The 18963-nt window shown below is 41.3% G+C and overlaps 1 protein-coding gene across 2 annotated transcripts; it reads left to right on the top strand.

Moving 5' to 3' along the window:
- Nucleotides 1-2016: 2016 nt before the first annotated feature.
- Nucleotides 2017-18886, top strand: pkp3a (plakophilin 3a). 2 transcript variants are annotated; one of them, XM_079162628.1, is made up of 14 exons: nucleotides 2017-2171; nucleotides 4256-4433; nucleotides 8482-8573; nucleotides 9121-9950; nucleotides 11038-11161; nucleotides 12078-12282; nucleotides 13727-13901; nucleotides 14350-14467; nucleotides 14553-14717; nucleotides 14815-14997; nucleotides 15099-15252; nucleotides 15839-16034; nucleotides 16220-16307; nucleotides 17704-18886. In XM_079162628.1, the coding sequence occupies exons 1-14, from the start codon at nucleotides 2169-2171 to the stop codon at nucleotides 17743-17745; spliced, it is 2553 nt and encodes an 850-aa protein (XP_079018754.1). In that variant the 5' UTR covers nucleotides 2017-2168; the 3' UTR covers nucleotides 17746-18886. The 2 variants fall into 2 exon arrangements, with proteins under 2 accessions (XP_079018754.1, XP_079018753.1); XM_079162627.1 differs by lacking the exon at nucleotides 2017-2171 and having other exon boundaries at nucleotides 4123-4433.
- The last annotated feature ends 77 nt before the right edge of the window (nucleotides 18887-18963 follow it).

Genomic DNA, 18963 nt, shown 5'->3' with positions numbered 1-18963 from the left:
TCGTACAAATACCAAGTTTGTATATCAAAACGACTCATGAGTTTCTTTGCTCGTGAGCCAAGAAATTGCTGTCGAATGGAAAAGAGGTTGGAGGGCTATGGTCCAGCTTCGACTGCCTGTTAATTTAATTTTAGACTTGCTTATATTATCATTTTAAATAAGTCTAGAATAATAGTTTATATGCTCATATATGATTTGTGTGTAAATATGTAATCTGGAGAATTTTCCGGGTCTGGTGAGGCAGTACTATCGGGGTGAGAGGAGAGCCAGGGCCCGCAAAAGTGTGAGAGGCTCCACATCCAGGGGTGCGTGGACACTGGAGGACAGCCGATAGCGGGCACTCGGCCGTGGGCACCCCGCTGACCTCCCGCTGGCTAGACGCGTGGCTATACCCCACACACCCTGTGCAGCCTCCAGCAAGCATCACTATGCCCTGCTCCCCCACCAGAGAACCAGAGAGAGGTCGGCGGGTCCAAGGTCTTGTGGAGCGGCTTTACTCCGAAAACGTTAAAATAAATTTTATATTGGACATACATTTTAAAACTACTAATATCAGAAGTTAATTCAATGATGAAATAGCAAATGAAAATTGTAAAATGTTCGGACCAGGTAGCCTAACTTCAGACTCAGAGTCAATCTGACAGGCCGAGCACATCTGGTACCTACAGGGGCATCTTCCCTGGGTCTTGGGGGGGATGCCAACGATGCCCTTTTACAAGATTTTACAATTATAATAGTTTTATGATAATAAAGTTGGAGCCAGTAGTCTATTTTATTACCCTATACATGTGTTTACTTGGGCATACTTGTATACATATTATATTAATATCCAAATTCAATTTATATTAAAATATCTATATGTGAAAGAGCTCTTTGCAGCACGGCATCACTCATCTGATGTTTACCCTCATGTTCTGATTGGGGCCATGAAGACACTTGGTCCTCTATAACAGCTCGAAAAACACACCGAACATATATTCATCATCTTGATTCTTTTATATTTTTCTTCTTTTACAAGAAATTTGGCACAGAAAAAGAACATACTTACTTAATTTAAAAACATGGTCAAATACAGTGGGTTTTAAATGCTCTATATCTGTGATTGGTGTTCACAGTATGAAACATTACCTTAAACCTAAAAATAAAGTCTATTTGGAGGTCTAACAAAGAGATAACTGACTCCAAACATAAGTAACAAAGAAATATATATTTGTTTATATTTAGCGCATAACTATAACAAATTAAATATTTCCTTGTGTTTAATAACGATGCTTTATAAGTCGTGAATGCTGTCTTGCGTCTCTTTCAGTGGGGGTTCTTTTATATGTCTGTGCCCAGGGGCCTATTGTCTCATAATCCGTCTAGACCTACTGAAACCACTGTGTGTTGTATCTCTTTCTGTTTATTGGGCGAACATTAAAAAAAAATCCTTTTACTTAATATTATTTTGTAGTAATATTTTTGTAATGTAATGTTTGGGTGACCAACTTTACTGTACTGTACTGTATCTTCAGACATTACCTCACAGAAAGACGGTTGGCTCCTTACCCTCGAGACGTTAGACAGAGCACGGGTGTCACTCTCGCTCTCTGGCGCAATCACTTTCTCTGACGCACACACACACACACACACACACACACACACACACACACACACTGATTGATCTGAGTCAACCTTTAAGCTGATGTCTGTCCCTCTGTGTGTCTCTGAACTAGGCTGGGAATCCAGTAAAACAGCTGCTCTGATGCCCTAAACTGTTTCGACTGAATGAATCACCAACGAAATGTTGCAACATGCAAAAAACACAAACAGCACTGATGTTGAATCACACGCCATTAATAAAATGTATTGTGCAAAATTATAATACAAAACCCTCCCACGGTGACATTTTCATTAGAAAAGAAATCACAGAATCACAACTGAACTCGTCTTTCTGACTCGTCCTTTTGGTCACAGTCAGACTGCCCTCTGTACACACCCTGGGGTGTCAACCTCCCCTTTGACTCATCTCTCTGATTTGTAATCTGCATACAAAGGAAAGGGTTATTGTCAATTTGAGGGCGGTGACTGTGGCTATATCTTTTGATACTTTCTAATATCCCATCATATCAGGTCACTCGGTGCACTTCATCCCAGAGGAGAACATCTACAGTCGACACAGCGTGGTAATGGTGAGTCAAAATATGTGAATTCATTTTTCATATTTATGCAAGATTGAACTTTTTTTTTTTTTTTAATAATCAAGTAAAATTAATTTCACTGAGAACGTTAGTTACCATCTCAGACTCCCTGAGACATTTAGTGGCGGCTTGTGAAGCTGTGATTGATTGTAAAGCTGTGATGCTGTGATTGATTGTTTCTACTCACAAACATGCCATTACAATGAAGGGGAAGTCAGTGTGAACTGATTTTTGGAAGGACTGTGAAGAAATATGTGCAAAAGTAAAAGGTGATTGTTCAGTTAAACATGGAGCAGATGAGCAGAGGAAGGATGCTTCTATCTGCTTCTGCATCCGATTCAGTGTAAACAAGGGAAAATGATTGGCTGATTGAATAACCTTTAGAAAGACTGTGGTTCATCTTTTTCTGCTCAGATGCACCCAAACAAAGAAAGGCAGGCAGAAAATAATCAGAATCAGCTTCTCATAAAGATAAGAAGAGATATTTAGTCATACTTGAGTCCATTTAGAGGTGTTTAATCTGCTCCAATGGTGACTTGTTCTAGCCTCACAGGTAGATACAGACATGCACCGTGTACCATGTACTCTTCCCACGGTTTCTATTGCTTTCATATTGGCTGCAGTGACTCACAGTTGCTAAGCTCAAATAAAACAAAACAGATAAAACAAAGGTGTGGCTCCACGTTAATAACAGAGTGAGGCTGTGCCACACCTTGTTACAGTCCTCCAACCTAACATCTAGATTGAACCTAATATACGGTACATTTGTTAAAACATCATGGACTAAACTCTCTAACTACGTAAAGCTCAAAGGCCTTTACTGCTGCGTACTGAAGCATGAAGTGTATGCGATGTACCTGTATTTACCTATGTATCACAGATTCAAAAAGATAAGCAATTACCTTGTTGAATAAACTAATATATAAAACTAAACAGCCAGAGGTGGAAGAAGTAGCAATACCACAGTGTAACAATACTCTAAAAGTGCTATAAAAATAAGTTGAAGCATAACAATATACTTAATGAAAGTAGTAATTCAAATTCTAATATTCATTATGCAGAATGGCCCATTTCTGAATAAAACATGTCACTGGATCATAACGGGATTCAAACCCGCTGGGGTAAATGTAGAAGAGTAGAGCCTATAGCATCAAACGTAAATACTCAAGTGAACCTCAGAACTGAACTTCTGTATACTTACAGTACTTGTATGTATGTTACATTCCACCACTGTAAACAGAAGAATTGTAACACTGGATGACATGTGTTATCATAGTGTTAATGAATAAGCCCTGTCCCTTTTAACTCTGTTATTAACTTGTGTGACTCCACTGACGCAGTAGAGCTGTTATTTGACCTGGTTTATCCACACTGTCATTTCCTGTTTAACTCTGTTACATGATGGATCTTAATTTATAATCTATTTTAATGGTGATGATACATTAATGTATTTAACTATTTTTTTAAATGTAACTTTACATTAAAAAAATCTACTCAATGTTCCATAAAAGTTTATTTTAACCATTTTTACATAACACCATTGTTTTCAGGTCGTCTGTTAAAATTAAATATATGTAATGCAAGGAGAAAACACTTAATTAATATTATTACTGAGTAAGAACATTTTCAGGTATTTCCCAATTGAATAAACCCTCACAAACATTTCGAAGTCCATTTTAAAGCCTTATTTTTTATAATTTCTATTGAGCTATCTATGGCAGACTAATTATACAACTTAACAAATTAAAAAAAGACATTTAGAGAGACTAAATCCAGGAAGTTATGCAACGTTTAGGGACTGCCGTAAAACCCCAAAGAAGAAGAAAAAGAGCACCTGTGAGTCAGGTAGGTGCTGTGGTCAGGGTTCACTGACTCTGAGGCTCCACCTCCTGCTAATGTGCAGCTCTCTCTGGGCGCTGTGCGCCTCTCCCCGTGCGCCTCTCAGACACTTTTAGTCGCGCAATCAACCTGCCCGCACCACGGTTTCTTTCCTGGCGCCCTACTTTGCGCCGTCTTCTTAACTTTACACCATGAGTGTCATGACCTCAGAGAACGTGTTTTTGTCCGCTATACAGCCCAACACATCGGTCACCACTTATGGACTCCCGTCCGAGATGCAGCTCGGGAGCGGGAGCACCATGTCGGACGAGGTGGCCAGAGCGCGGCGCGTGCACCAGCAGGTCCAGATGAGAATGGCGGAGAAGTCCACACTTCCGCGTCAGAATGGATCGGCCTCGCAATACGCCACGTCAGGTAAACATCAAAAAGTGTTGTATTTTGTATCACTTTCGCGAGGAACTGTGCCGGCTGTAAGTTCTGCTTCACTGAAAGTATTTCCGCGTGAAGAGCGCAGCATGAGCGGACAAATGATTTGGGCTCAGTAGGGTAAAAACCAGTCTGAGCCCCCACACAGGTTCAGGTTCAGGTGCAGGTGTCTGACAATATAGTGCTGGGTTTATAGCCTAATGATAACATATCACTTATCTGTTAGAGTTATATAGGCGGGGAATTGAAACTCGAATATCTTCAGTCAGACCTGTTTCCTTTGGCCAATACTCAAAATCGCTGAACTAAAATGTTGGGTGAGTTTTTGGATTGGGCTCCAGTGAGGAACTGCGATATCAAGCGCCAATCAATGGATACCCCATATAACAAAACTGTTATAGTGCTGTTTATAACCTGTTTACAAAATGTAAAGCCCCTCCTTTGTTCTCCCTTTTTGAATCACAGCAGACAAGCATAACATGGAGAAAACTAACTTTTGATCAGAATATTTTCGTTATTCATTTATAAATCAGTCGGTGCAATATCCAGAGCAGCCTGCAGTCAGTTTAAAACCCAAAGATTCTCAGATCACTATCCTGGAAGACAAAGTAATTCTCACTTTAAAAATGGCTTAACAATTGTTGCCTGACAAATTGATTACTAATTGTTTCAGCTATAACAAAAGTTTTCGTTTATTTTACGATAACCAATTTCAGCATTCCCCGGAAGTGACTCATATCAGGGTAGTTTTTACCTTCGACGAGTGTGCATGCATCAATACGCCAGGTTTGTGTGCTGTTTTTTCCTGCATGTTTGTCCCTGTTGCGTTCCTGTGGGCCTTGTCAGCTTATCTGGGAATTTGTCCACTCAGCTGCTCAGCAGAAGAACCTGAAGCCTCAGTGGTGATCTTACAGCGCTGTATGAGGTGAACATGCACATGAGAAAGGGTTAATGTGTAACAGGCTCAAACAAGTGCTGCTTTCATGAACTTCCCTGATAGCAGGCCAAGGTGAAAGCCTCCCTCTGTGGGATTGGGTTTCAGGTCTTACTCAGTTTTAAGAGGTGAGGGTTGAAGAGATGCCTGAGAGACGATGCTGTTGTGTTGACCGTTCAAAGCAGACGCATTGTCAAACGGCGTCTGTCTGAGTCGTCTTGGCGCGCAGACAAAGTCAGCCAAGATGGGATTGTTATGTAAGCAACAGGGAGACTCCCTCAGATGAAATTAAAAGTTTCCAGTACCTTCTTGATGCATAATGACATTTCCTTCCCGTCTCATATTTGACTGCAGGGGACAGCTCAACGTCAGCTTCTTGTGTTTATGGCCTTTGAAATTCCGGGTTGTGAGGAGGAATCTTGTTCTCACTTGTCTGGTTTGAGCATTTCCCCCAGTAGGCTAACTGTCTCAAAGGAAGAAAACATACTCTTCGTGCTGCTTTAAATGTGGGAATGCAGTGGGACATACATGTGTGCTAAATGACTCACTGTCTGTTCTTTACCTCCACTATGTTTGTCAAAGACTTCAGCCAGACATGGCCGTACACTGTATGAAAAACTATAGGCTGAGCTCGATTTTGTACACTGTTGTCTTTTGCCCTGTCCTTTGCCGGGAGTAAAACAAACAGTCACAAAATGCTGCCACGTCATATTCATCGTCTTTTGAAACCTGTACAAGAGGCAGAGAAGAATCGCTAACAACTCAACAGGGAACGCTGCCACGTTAGTGGTTTGTGGCTTCAGAAGAGCTCATTATGAATGAATGCACACATGAGGAGAGCAACCAGAGGATTCTGCAAGGGAATGCCTCCTCTTCTGGATTTAAATGCTAGTCCATGTATGGACTAATTTGTGTTCACAAATGGGCACGTCTCGGCAGAAAGTGAGAGCAGATAATAATGTGTAAAGACAACAAACATATCTGTTTTCAGGGTGTGTCTTCCGTGTGCTGCAAAGGTGTATTGGGCGTTGCCGAGTTGGCTCTTTCTCTTCTGCACCAACTGGTTTGGTGTGTGTGTGGGTGTGTGTGTGTGTGTGTGTGTGCGTACTTCACCCCTCCCCTCTGCTCACATGGGAAATGTAAAACATACAACGTGCACATGTGCACTACACTCACACAATAGTGTGGTTAAAGTCACACATATGAACCAGTCTTTGTTTTTTGTTTCCTCATATTTATTTAGTTATTTTTTCCCGGAAGATAAGGTCGTCTGAGGTTGTGAAGTGTGCGCGCTCCACCGAGACAAAGGAATTAGTCAGTTTTGAACCATTATCAGTGCAGCCGGGAGCGTTGGCTCGAGCCTCGTGTCAGGACATGTTACGCATCTTCAAACACTGAATGCTAGCAGTGTGGCTGTAAAAATTGTAGTCAGTCTAGAACCTTATCCATTGGATTGCAGTGACATGTTGTACAGCGTTCATGGTCCCCTGAGGGTAAATCCTACTGACTTTGGGGACTCTCTGACTTTTTTTCTAGCGCCACTAGGAAGTTGACATTTTAGTGTTTTTTTGTAAACTGTAGACATTTATATCTCGCTGAGGATGATTTCTAATAACTTTGGTGATAACGTTTCATTCTGCCTCGTCGTCGGGTCAATTTATTTTGTCCAATTCTTACACTAAATACCTGCAAAACTAATGATATGCCCATCAGCCTCAGCTCAACTTTGTGTTTAGTGCTAATCGGCAAATGTTAGCATCAACGCACTAAACTCCTCTTAGCATTTAGCGTAGAGGCCCTAGCATGGCTGTCGTCTTTTTTTATTGTTTGTTTGCATTGTACCTGGAGCAACAAAGTACTTCTCGGAAGGTTTTTACACTTTTTCTGAAACTAAATGACAGGATGTACAGTTAATTCCTAATGATAAGAAAGTACACACCTAAATCGGTAAATACAGTGTAATATTGTGCTTTTAGTTGATGCAGATATTTGATTTGATCAATTGTGACTTAAGCATCACATGCTTGCTGTCACATTCTTCACTCGCCTGTCAGGTAACTTTCTGGTTTGAGAGCAAACACGCTCACACTCTAAGCGAGCCGAGGGCGTCTTTGTGTATGTGAACCGTTCACTCCGAGTGAAGGGTAACCAGAGACGTCACACCTGGTGACTGGTCCGGTCCTGCTGTTACAGACTGCGTGTGCAATTGAAACCTCAGTCTTAATGAGGTTTAAGTGCAACAAGATGTCTGCTGTTTAAACTGTATGTCTTTCATGCACATCCTTGTCGTAAATTAAAGAGGCACTACACCTCGTTATGCCCGTCCTGCTGTGATTAAATCTGCCTCCTTTTACACAAAAAAGTCAGTCTCAGTTATATTCAAAGTAACTTACATGAGTAACATTAAAGGTGTTCTGCTTCTACGTGATTACAAGTGATGACATTAATCAGTGTGTTGAGAAATGTAAAATGATGACAAATAGATGATCAAATGGGAGAAATGTAACTCCCTACATGTGTCATTGCTGAAAGGTCACAACAAGTATGAAACAGAAATAGGCATTTGTCAGCTGAGTCTACTTCCAGAATAAAGACAAATGGAAATTCTTTACTTGCAAAAAGTGAAACCATTTATCACCACTTCTGATGCATACATTTCAACAAAAGTGCACACAGAACAAAAGCTGAATAGAGTAGCTCTCACACTACATTCAGGTGTGTGGGCAACACATTTCAAGCACAACGAGGCGGCACTTTTTCCAATCAAAGAGCTTCCATCCACTTTTTAGCTGGATGTAATTTAAAGAGGTGACAAATAGACTGCTTGTTCTTATAAGTGTTGTAATCATTGCTCTCTTTCTATTGTTGTTTTAAGAAAAGACTTGAAAAACTGTGAAGCTATCCTTTAAGGCTTGACATGTTCCTGTTAGAAAAAAGCAAATACAAGTACAAAGACTTCACTGTATGTTTTAATTAATAGTTTACCTTGTACTGTATTGAAGATGGAAACCAGTCTTTCAGTAAAGCTTCATTTTATATTTTCAACAATGTGATATTGTACGTGGTATTCACCTGTTATTCTGTCTCCCTGCTTGCTTCCAGACTACGGCGGTTCTTCAGCTATGAAATATCAAACCTATAACCCAAACTACAGCTCTAAATCCTCCTACATGTACTCGGGCTCCAGAACAATGGTGAGTACTGCAGCATTATGTCACTGTTTCAGCATCTATTCACACAGGTCATGGACATATCCAGCTGATCATGTAATGTGCCATTTAAACACTTTCACTGGCCCTCTGCTAGTGCCACAGTGGGTCACCCAGGACACAGCATGTGTAGTATTTCACAGTACGCTGTGATGAGATCAGCTCAGGGTTTCAAGTCCACCCTCTAGATTCCTCCAGTTTAGTGATTCAACAGGAAGACATTGGCATTTTGCCACAGATGTTTGAGCTCTGAACTTAAGATAAAGCTGAAGCTTTTCAATGTGTCCATATCTGACATTTGAGTCACTAATAATGCCCTTATCTTCTGAACAAATGTATGAGGAATGGAAATGAATAGGAAAAAAATACTACCTTTACCTTTACTTATACTAATACTTACCTTTGTTTCACATCAAATTTAGAAAACATTTTCGGCAATATGCTGTGACTCACAACAAATTCACCCACTCATACACAGTTCATCTGAGCTCTGGTTACACATTTAACAGTTACTCCTCTTCCAAATTCTCAGGGTCCACGCGTATCCCAGAGGGCAGGCTTCAGCAGCAAATCTGTTGGCCAAGATATGGCCCAGATGCACAGGATCAGTGTCGGGGGTGGCAATGTTGTTGGAAGTGTTAGAGGTGGTGGTGGTGGGGGCGGTTTTTACCGAGAAGACATACGCATGGGCGGCTACCAAGGGGGCGCCAGGCAACACAGCCGAATGGACCCAGAGACCCTTTCCATGCACGCAGTGCGGCAGCATACAGCGCAGATGAATCCCTGGATGATGGATGGCAGCGATGCCGGCAGTATGGTCTCCGACCGTGACGCCACTTTAAACCGCCAGTACGCTCAGAGCGCAGTCAACGGCTACGCTTCCCAGCAGATGTCACAAGGTCAGAGCGCTGTCAACGGTTACACTACCCAGGTGAGGCAAGTAGGAAGCAGCATGGCCATGACGTCACCCATGCGCCGATCTCTTAGTGGCACTCTTTCCCGCGGCGGAGGGATGATGGGCGGCGGAGGGATGACGGGAGGAGAGGTGGAGTACAGCCAGCAACATTCCTTCAAAGGCCCAGCCCACCGCACTATCAGCAGGATTACAAACCGAAACCGGACAAGCATGGGCTCCATTTCTGGGCAGCAGATAATCTCAGGTGGGAGCACCTATGGTGGAGGGGGGGACGGAGGAGGGTTCATGGTGTCCGGAGTGTCCTCTGGTTCCCAGGCCAACCTAATGCAGCGTAAGGGCAACATGTCCCGGGCCATGTCAGTCAGAAGCATGAAGAGTGTGGGCAGGGGCTACGACGTCTTCGATGGGCAGATGGAGATGGGAGCCAGCATGGGCAACCTTAGCGGGTGAGACACTCAAATGACACCAAAGACACCCATTATTTCTGCTCACATTCACAACAGAGATGTTTTCATTTGCGTGTCCTCAAACAATCAAATCTTCAGTGTGTAATTTAGGGTAGATATATTCGAACGTTACCATCGTCAACAAATCCTAAGAAAAGACTAAAACCAACAATTAATTGATCCTACTAATGAGTATGGTTTGTGGAGGCAAAGCCTGATAAACAGAAGCTTAATCCTCTGTCCCTCCATTGTCCAAAAACTACTGAAAACGCAGCAACGAGCCACCCTTTTGTACTGACATGTCCCTTCTTTACACGTAAAATGGGCGTGTAGTTTATCTTGAGTCAGTCCCACATTCACCGTCCAGCTGTGGTAGACGCTCACTAGCACACAAAATGTGTAGTTATCCGCTGCTGAAAATGTTTGAGTGACGCCTGCTAAAAACGTCAAAATTAAACTTGATGTCGCTGTGTATTTTTTAAGTTTCATGTCTTCAATAGGAACAAATGGGTTTGTGCTTGTGAAGCAAAGACAGGGTACAGAGATACGAAGGTATTGAGAGACAGACAAAAACATCATTACTTTGAGTCTTTTCATTGGATTTCTTGACAAAAAGAAAAATATGGAATAATGCCGTTCTTATCCTTTAATTAGTTTAAAATACACAATGACAGAGATCAGTGATATTCTAGTGAATGTGATACACCAGTATGATGGAGTCACTTCTTTCATGTGTCAGGAGGTTTTAGTGATATGAGCAGTGTATTTCATAAGAGCTGTGCATTGGGAGGTGGCTCCTTAGTTGCAGGACTGGTTTTGGGTGTGGCAGCTCAGTCCCAGGCCTCACATTTCACACATCCCACAGCGTGTAGTGAGCCAAGCAGATTCACAGACCACTGTCTGTTTTGGAAGAAATACAACAAGCTGAATTTTTGCAGACAAGAATCAAATCAGCCATGAATAATTACTGTTAGTTTTCATTCAAACATCCAAAAGACATATTTTATAATACCATACTTGTCATCGGGGGGTAATTGAAATGTTTTAGATTTGTTTGGTTGAATTTGTTCATTTGCTCCTTCGCTAGGATCACCTCCTTGGACATGGCCAGCGCAGTGCAAAACCTGAGAGAGCCCGACCCTGAGCTGCAGGTCCTGGGTGCCGCCTACATTCAACATGAGTGTTACAATGACAGCGAGGCCAAAGACGAGGTAGCTCAAACTGATTAAACTGTGTGGTTAGGTTTCCTCTGGGTTTTTCTGCTCTGCAATCCCTTATTGAGAAACTCAGTGGTGAAAACTGTTTTCCTTCAGACAATGGGTGTTTCTCCAGTTCTGGTGTCATAGAGAAGCAGTTGTGTCTTCTGTTCTGGTGTGCTCCAGTTGTTCATTTTTATCATCACTGGTAACATACCTGGAATCTGCCCCGTACAGGTGTTGAATGGCAGACATACAATATAGAGATTACAACTCTTATTTTATGTGACAGGCAGCTTATTTGCTCACAGTTTGGCCATGTGCCTTGTGACGTTGTTTCGAGTATTTAAAGAGTTTAACGGAAAGAGATCCAGATGATTTAAAAGTTTGATATTTGGGTAAATAAACACATTTGCTTCCTTGCTGAGAGGTAGATGAGTAGCTTGATATCACTGTTTGTGCAGCAAATGTGAAGGTACAGCCAGCAGCCGGTTAGCTTAGCTTAGCATAAAGAATGGAAACAGGGGGAAACAGCTAGCCTGGCTTTGTCCAAAGGTAACAAAATAGTCTCAGCACCTCATTTAATATTTACCATACAGACATGAGAGTGATATTCTTCTTATCTGACTCTTGGCAAGAAAGCAAAAAAGTGTATCTCCCAAAATTGAATTATTCCTTTTAAAGCCCCTGTGGCAGATTTTGGCAACTCCTAGTGGTAACGGCAATGCATGCCTATGTACCATGGATCCGACCCAGGGGACAATGATGTTTTCTACAAACAAATGCCTAAAGTTCCGATAATTTGAAAGATGCTATAATCGCATATATACTCTACACATAGGGGCTTCAATCCATCATATTTGTTTGAATCACCTAACCACTGGAGTTATATATCCTAAGCAGAATGTTTTTCCTGCCACTTTGTTTCTAGGTGCGTCGCTTGAAGGGCATCGGTGAGCTGGTGAAGCTGTTCAACTGCGACAACCAGGAAGTGCAGCGTTATGCCACTGGCGCCACACGCAACCTCATCTATGAGAACATGGACAACAAGGTGGCCCTGATCGAGGAGGGCGGCATCCCACAGCTGGTCGAGGCACTCAAAGATAATGATGACGAGCTCCACAAAAACATCACTGGTAGGAGTTGGCAGAGTTGGTCTCAGACTGCATGTTTTGGATTTTTTTCCTCGTGTAGAAATTAATGTAAATTAGTTGGTCACAATATTTGAATGCAACATAATCTAGACAGCAGTGTCCTTGAAATTCTTTGAGCAAACGGTAGCCGTTGAGATTGATATTATTTAGCAGCGAACAAACAGGAGGACGGTGGCAAGCTGTAAGCTAGTCACTTTTAAAAGAATCCACAGATTATGAGCATTTACTGTAACTGAATTAAAGTTTGAGATCGTTTCGTAATTTCAGAGGAGCTGTGAGAGATGTTCTTTTATTCAGTAGAGTGTTGTTGTTTTTCAGTACTCGACATTAATGTCAGTTGGTCATTCACAGTTCAAGTCTAAATAGGTTTGCAGTCGACTCGGCCCCCTCACCCTTCACAATTATCTGCTGTCAGCAGAACCGGCAAACATACTTTCTCATAAAATGAACGCTGAAATTTAGAAAATCGATGTTGCAAGAACCTCATAGTGTGGAGATTTGTATGACATGTAGTGTGTCTGAGTACGCAGAGTCAGAGGTGGATGAGGTGGAGCTGCAGGATTTTCTATAGGGTGTGTGAGAAGGAGGGATAAAGGAGTGTGTGGGAGTTGTCTGGGCCTGTCAACAGTATATCCACTCCCTTTATGACTGATGGCCTTGTCACTCTTTCCTTTGAGCCGTTACACCTTGATTTGTATCAGCTGGGTCAAAGAGGGAATAACAAAATGTGACATTATCTTGATATGTTATCACTTCTCTCAGAGGTGACAGAGATGTCCAAGTTCATTATTTTGGGAAGTACACTTGTTTTTTTCCTTGCGTTGAGTTAGATGAGAAGATTGATACCACTCTGTGTGAGAGTGGTATCAATCTTCTCATCTAACTCTCAGCAAGAATGCGACTAAGTCAACTTACCAAAATGTCTTCAAGGAACACGGTGTAGGATGTAGGGGGTTTTAATAGCACAAATTTAAACTAATAGCCATAACTACGTTTTCATTAGTGTATAATCACCTGAAACTGAGAATAATTGTGATTTTGTTACCTTAGAATGAGCTGTTATATCTACATAGAGAGCAGGTCCTCTTCATGGAATCCTCCACGTTGCACTGCCATGTTTCTACAGTAGCCCACAATGGACAAACCAAACGTTGCCTCTCTAGAGAGTGCCTTTTGCGTTTTTACATTACCTAAAAACCACCGTAGCTCTCCGACACACTTGGGTTGTTCAGTTGGTTGCAATCTGCCACCTTACCACTAGATGCAACTAAATCCCACACACTGCTCCTTTAAAACGGAGGTTACTGTAAAATATCTCCAAGATTAAAGTTAAAATATCCAATATTAAACATTAAATAAGCAACATACATATGCAAAATGAAGCATACATTTTTTGTTGACTGTCCACTGCTGTGTATGTGTGCAGGTATCCTGTGGAACCTTTCATCCAAAGACAACCTGAAGGAGAAACTGGCCAGGGAGACTCTTCATGAGCTGACTGAGAAGATCCTCATCCCTCTGACAGGCGGTGGAGAATCTGAGAGCATCCAGCAGTCTGCCTCTGAGGCAGACATCTTCTACAACACCACAGGATGCCTCAGGTGCATCTCACATATCCATGTCTTCTCTCTGTGGTTGCAGCATGCTCCTTTGTTAAAATGCATTTCTGCATCTGCTTTTTCTCCCATGATTTGCATTTTGGGAACTTGTTCTGGCAGGACACACTAAGTCAAGCATCAGCTCACAGCCATTGGAGCTTTTAGCATACCCATCACTTTTTACTGTTGTTTAAAAAAGCCTGCATCACTCCAGCCTCCAGTTGCTTTGGCTCGGCTTTGTTTATGTGCGCACTGGAGGGTGTTTATCTCCAAATTAATCACTACTGTTTGCAATGCTCTCTGCATAATATTTGAGTAGAAACTCACTCCTAAGCCAAACTGTATGCCATTCTCTATTTGCACCCTCTGGTTAAAGTAAAAACATGCATGATTCCTGACTGGATTTTACCTGAAATATCTCTCTGACCCCACACTTGCTCTGTGTGCTCAGGAATATGAGCTCTGTGAACGAAAAGACCCGTCAGCAGATGAGAGATACACCTGGACTGGTGGACTCTTTGGTGGGCTACATCAAGGCCGCCCTTGAAGAAAGCAAGACAGAAGACAAGGTGAGACAAGACCAGATGGATTCAAGCTGCTGTTTCACACTAAGGCTTGTGTATTTATTTGTCTGTGTGTGTGTGTTTTTCTTAGGGGCTGGAAAATTCAGTGTGTGTCTTGAGGAACCTCTCCTACCAGCTTTACAGTGAGATGCCTCCATCTGCTATGAGGCGCCTGGACGGACCAACCAGAGGTCAGGACTCAGGGAAGGGCGAAGCCATTGGTTGCTTTACACCTCGGAGCCGGAAAGCCAAAAATGTAAGCATACGTCAGATTTATCCCTCAGCTTTTTGTGTGTACAGACCAGATTCATTTGTCTCAACAATGTCTCCTTGTCTCTTCCTTCCCCTGACAGAGAACGAACCAGGATCTCACCACTTTCACCGAGGTTGCTCGGGTGCCAAAGGGCGTGGAGTGGCTGTGGCACCCACAGATAGTTGGGGTGTACAAACGTGTGCTGCAGGATTGTGAGATCAACTCCACCACCCGCGAGGCAGCTGCCGGAGCGCTGCAGAACATCACAGCCGGAGACAAGAGGGTAAGCAGCAGATTTTTCAGTTCCACTGTAAAAAGCATTCAAATGCAACAATCTTTTATAAGTTTGTCCAATATTTACTTGGTCCCTCTTTGTCCCTGCAGTGGGCCTCTGTGCTGAGCCGGGTGGCTCTGGAGCAGGAGCGCATACAGCCAGTGCTGCTGGACCTCCTGCGTAACAGCAATGATCTGGAGCTGCGTTCTCTCACAGGCCTCCTCCGAAATCTGTCCCGCCATGCCAAGGATAAGAATGACATGGGTCAGTTCTTTTTTTTTAATCCTTGTTAGATATAAATAACATTATGCGCTGAGCTACCTGTTAACAGAGTATACTTTTAATAACATAGTCAAATGTGTTGTTTTATCACATTTTAGACTAATTCCAGTAATGGTCTAAAATACTTTGCTCACCACTGTTGCATCACGATATTAATGTTGAAACGTAAATAGCACTGAATTTATAGCATTTCAATTTACTTTGAAAAGCATTTATCAGAATTTATGTGGTATTCCTTTTTTGAAATTTAGTTAGTTTACATGCAAATAAAAGAAAGATCAGATCAGTCAAATGTTGATTGAATAATTCAAGTCAAGTAAAGAAATAATTTAGTTACAAACTGGTTAAATTCAGACACCAACATCTAAGATACCCAGGGATATCCAGGAGAAACAAATAAAGCCTGAATGGAATTAAGCAATCATCTGTCTATAACATTCAATTTGAATAATTAAAAACAAAAAGCAGAATATCTGTTTGAACTTTGGCGTAAATGCGTGATCTCATTGCTAACGGGAATTATCTGAGTGTAAATATAAATCTTAACCATACTTATTGGTTTATCCAGCTACAAAGGTGGTGAACAGCCTGGTGACCAAGCTGCCTGATGATGGAAAGCAGAAGACGCCCTCCAGCGAAGTGACGGTCAACATCTGTGGTGTTCTCAATAACTTGGTGACCAGCAGCACTGTAGCTGCCAGAGACATCACCTACTTTGATGGCCTGCAAAAACTGTGCGGCATCAAGAACTCACATGACAGCAGGTGAGTGGTTGAAGTGGAATCGATTTAACATGCCGAACTAGTTAATTGTGTACTTACCCTGATACAGACATTTGCACATTTCCATGACATTTGATGTAAAATGTTACATAGGATATTGCTGCCTATCTTCTGAAACAAGGTTATCTGTACCAAGCATTAACCTTGGATGAATCTGTTTTCACTAGCTCTGGGAAGGTAAGAGCGTCCAAAGCAGCAGCCACCGTTCTCAGCAACATGTTCCAGTACAAGAAACTGCACAAAGACTACAAAGAGGTAATAGACTGAAATCGAGCTCTGCATGATCAAAGAAAACTGAGATCGCCAATCAATCAATAATACATCAAAGATAAAGCATCCGATTTGAAAGTAGTTGTTTTCTATCAGTCTAGTGTGAGTTTCAGCAGCGTTCTTAAGTGTTACTAATACCAAGATACTTTAGAAGGGATCATAATTAAAGTTATTGTGTATTACCGAACCATCAAATAACACAGGAGCAGATTTTAAACATGAATAATTATGCTGAAAACACAGATGGCACTGTTATAAAATCACTTTAAAAATGTATTTAAGCATTACCAGCTTATATCAATGTATGACTATAATGCACTTTACATTGAGGGACTTAATAAAAGTGTTCTCCTCACATAGTATTATTACTAGTATATATTACTGTATTTAATTCAGTTTAAAACAAAAACTAAATAAAACATGAGTAACTTTGTGCATATTTTTTAAATGACAGTTTACTCAGTTCAGTACAAAAATCTCTTTCTCGAGAGTCTCCTGACCTCGAACACGGCAAGAACAACAAGTTGCATTCTGTATGTCATCTGCCGATCAAAAGTCAAAGCTCAGTGGAAACGTTTTCCCTTCATGGAGCCCCACCCTCATTCTTATATCTGCGTATTTGTGCCTGAGCGTGAAAAAGAGTGGGAGTGACAGAGATTGTGTGTGTGTGTGTGTGTGTGTGTGTGTGTGTGTGTGTGTGTGTGTGTGTGTGTGTGTGTGTGTGTATGTGTGTGCGTGCGTGTGTGTGTGTGTGTGTGTGTGTGTGTGCGTGTGTGTGTGTGACGGATGACATTCCTCTCTCTCCGCAATTCCCTCGTCAGTTGCTTGGCACAATTTCAAAACCCATACATCTCTGGCAGTTCACACTGCTGCTCCTACAACACGCACACACACACACACACACACACACACACACACACATGCACACACAAAGGCGTGTCCACGTCTTGGGAAGGGCCAGGTGTTGTACACTTTCTGTCTTTTGCAGATCATGACTTGCCCCTACCAAGGGTGTGGTGCTCATCCTATTTCTTAACGTACAAGTCCCAACAGAACAAAAAAACGGCTAAAAACTTGTCTTGCATACACTTTTAAATTGAATTCCAAGATATCTGCACCACCAACTGTTACAAAATAAATATGTACAGTCACGAAAATTAAGCTATTCAAACTGAAAGAATCAAAATGAATTGCGTAACTCTGAAAATGGATTTTGTTGTGTCGGGAGTTCAGAGGTCACTCCAGATCAAATTTGAAAAGCTTTTGTTTACACCTTTGTGGTGTACATTATAATTAATGTTTGAATAAGAACACACTTTTTATGTGTTTCATGTCCATGCACTGTCATAACACTATCTTTTTTTGTTTCTTTGTGTTACAGAAAGGGTTTTCAAGACCAGATTTTATGGATACGATGATGTAAAACAAAAATGAACGCCATACAAGTTCACTTCTTTAACAGTGATCATGCCTGCACTCCAGCCACCTGTGGAGTAAATAGACTGTTTATATTGTTCAAAGATAGCATAGGTTCAGTTCTTATCTGCCATACTTTATGATGACACCATGGACACACACAAGTAATGGAGGATCTACCCGATGGAAAAGGACTTCTTGTGTATTTTTAACACTCGACGGACAGTTCAAGAAATGTGGATCTGGTACGCTGGACTATTGATGGACTCTGATAGATGCAGAATGTGTGCACCTTAACCATTTACTCTTTTTGTTTGAACACTGTATGTTTTAGTTTGGAATCAGGGATGTCTTGTCTGTCAGAGCAACATTTATTCAGATGAAACTTTTTGTTTCTGCCAGTTGAGCAGCTGTTGATGGACACTATGGTGGACACTTGTGCCATGTCTTCTCACGGTTGCACCTCGATCACAGCAGAAACACCAACAAGTGTATTTTTGTAAATATTGCTTCTTATTTTACACAGAAATCAAATGTTTTAGATATTGCATTTTGTATTCGTACATTTTGGAGGGATAAATATGTGTTTATAAATGAGTCAAAATTATAACATAGTTATAATTGAATGTAAACCACAGGAGATTTATATAAATGTGGATCTTTGATTCAGAAATCTGTTAATGATTATGCCTCTAAAGTCGACTTTTGTACTAGTTATGTGCTTTTTAAACTTTTTTAATCTTCTCATACAAATTGCTGATGAGTAACAATTGTAATCGCTTCATCAAACAAAACTCATGGAGTACCATGAGTTCACCAGGGGTGACAAAGATACAATCCTAACTTTAATTTCATAATAGATACAGTATTTGTTTTGTAATTTAGGTCTTATTGCTAGATATATCACATCACATTTAGACCCCATTGAACATTTTTTAGATTGACAAGTTTAATATTTTCATTTTATTTTATGAAACTTGTAAGTATTCATACAAATCTCTATTCACAATTCATTACTGTCCTGAGGCATAAATGGTGACCTTGTGTTTCTGTGTGGCTTCTCACTGTTTTATATTTGCTTTTGAGTTGTGTACATGCAGATGCATCATCTGGATATTTTTCAGCTAATAAAAGTTACAGATTTGGAAGTGAAATGTAATTTTTAAGCATTTCTCGCGTGTGTGCCTTGCAGCGTATGCTGTGACTATAATAGAGTGACATTAAG

This window comes from Pholis gunnellus (assembly GCF_910591455.1).
Source record: "Pholis gunnellus genome assembly, chromosome: 7".
NCBI classification, from domain to species: domain Eukaryota; kingdom Metazoa; phylum Chordata; class Actinopteri; order Perciformes; family Pholidae; genus Pholis; species Pholis gunnellus.
The sequence above is the reverse complement of the archived record's forward strand: the minus strand, read 5'-3'. Positions and strand labels throughout refer to the sequence as shown.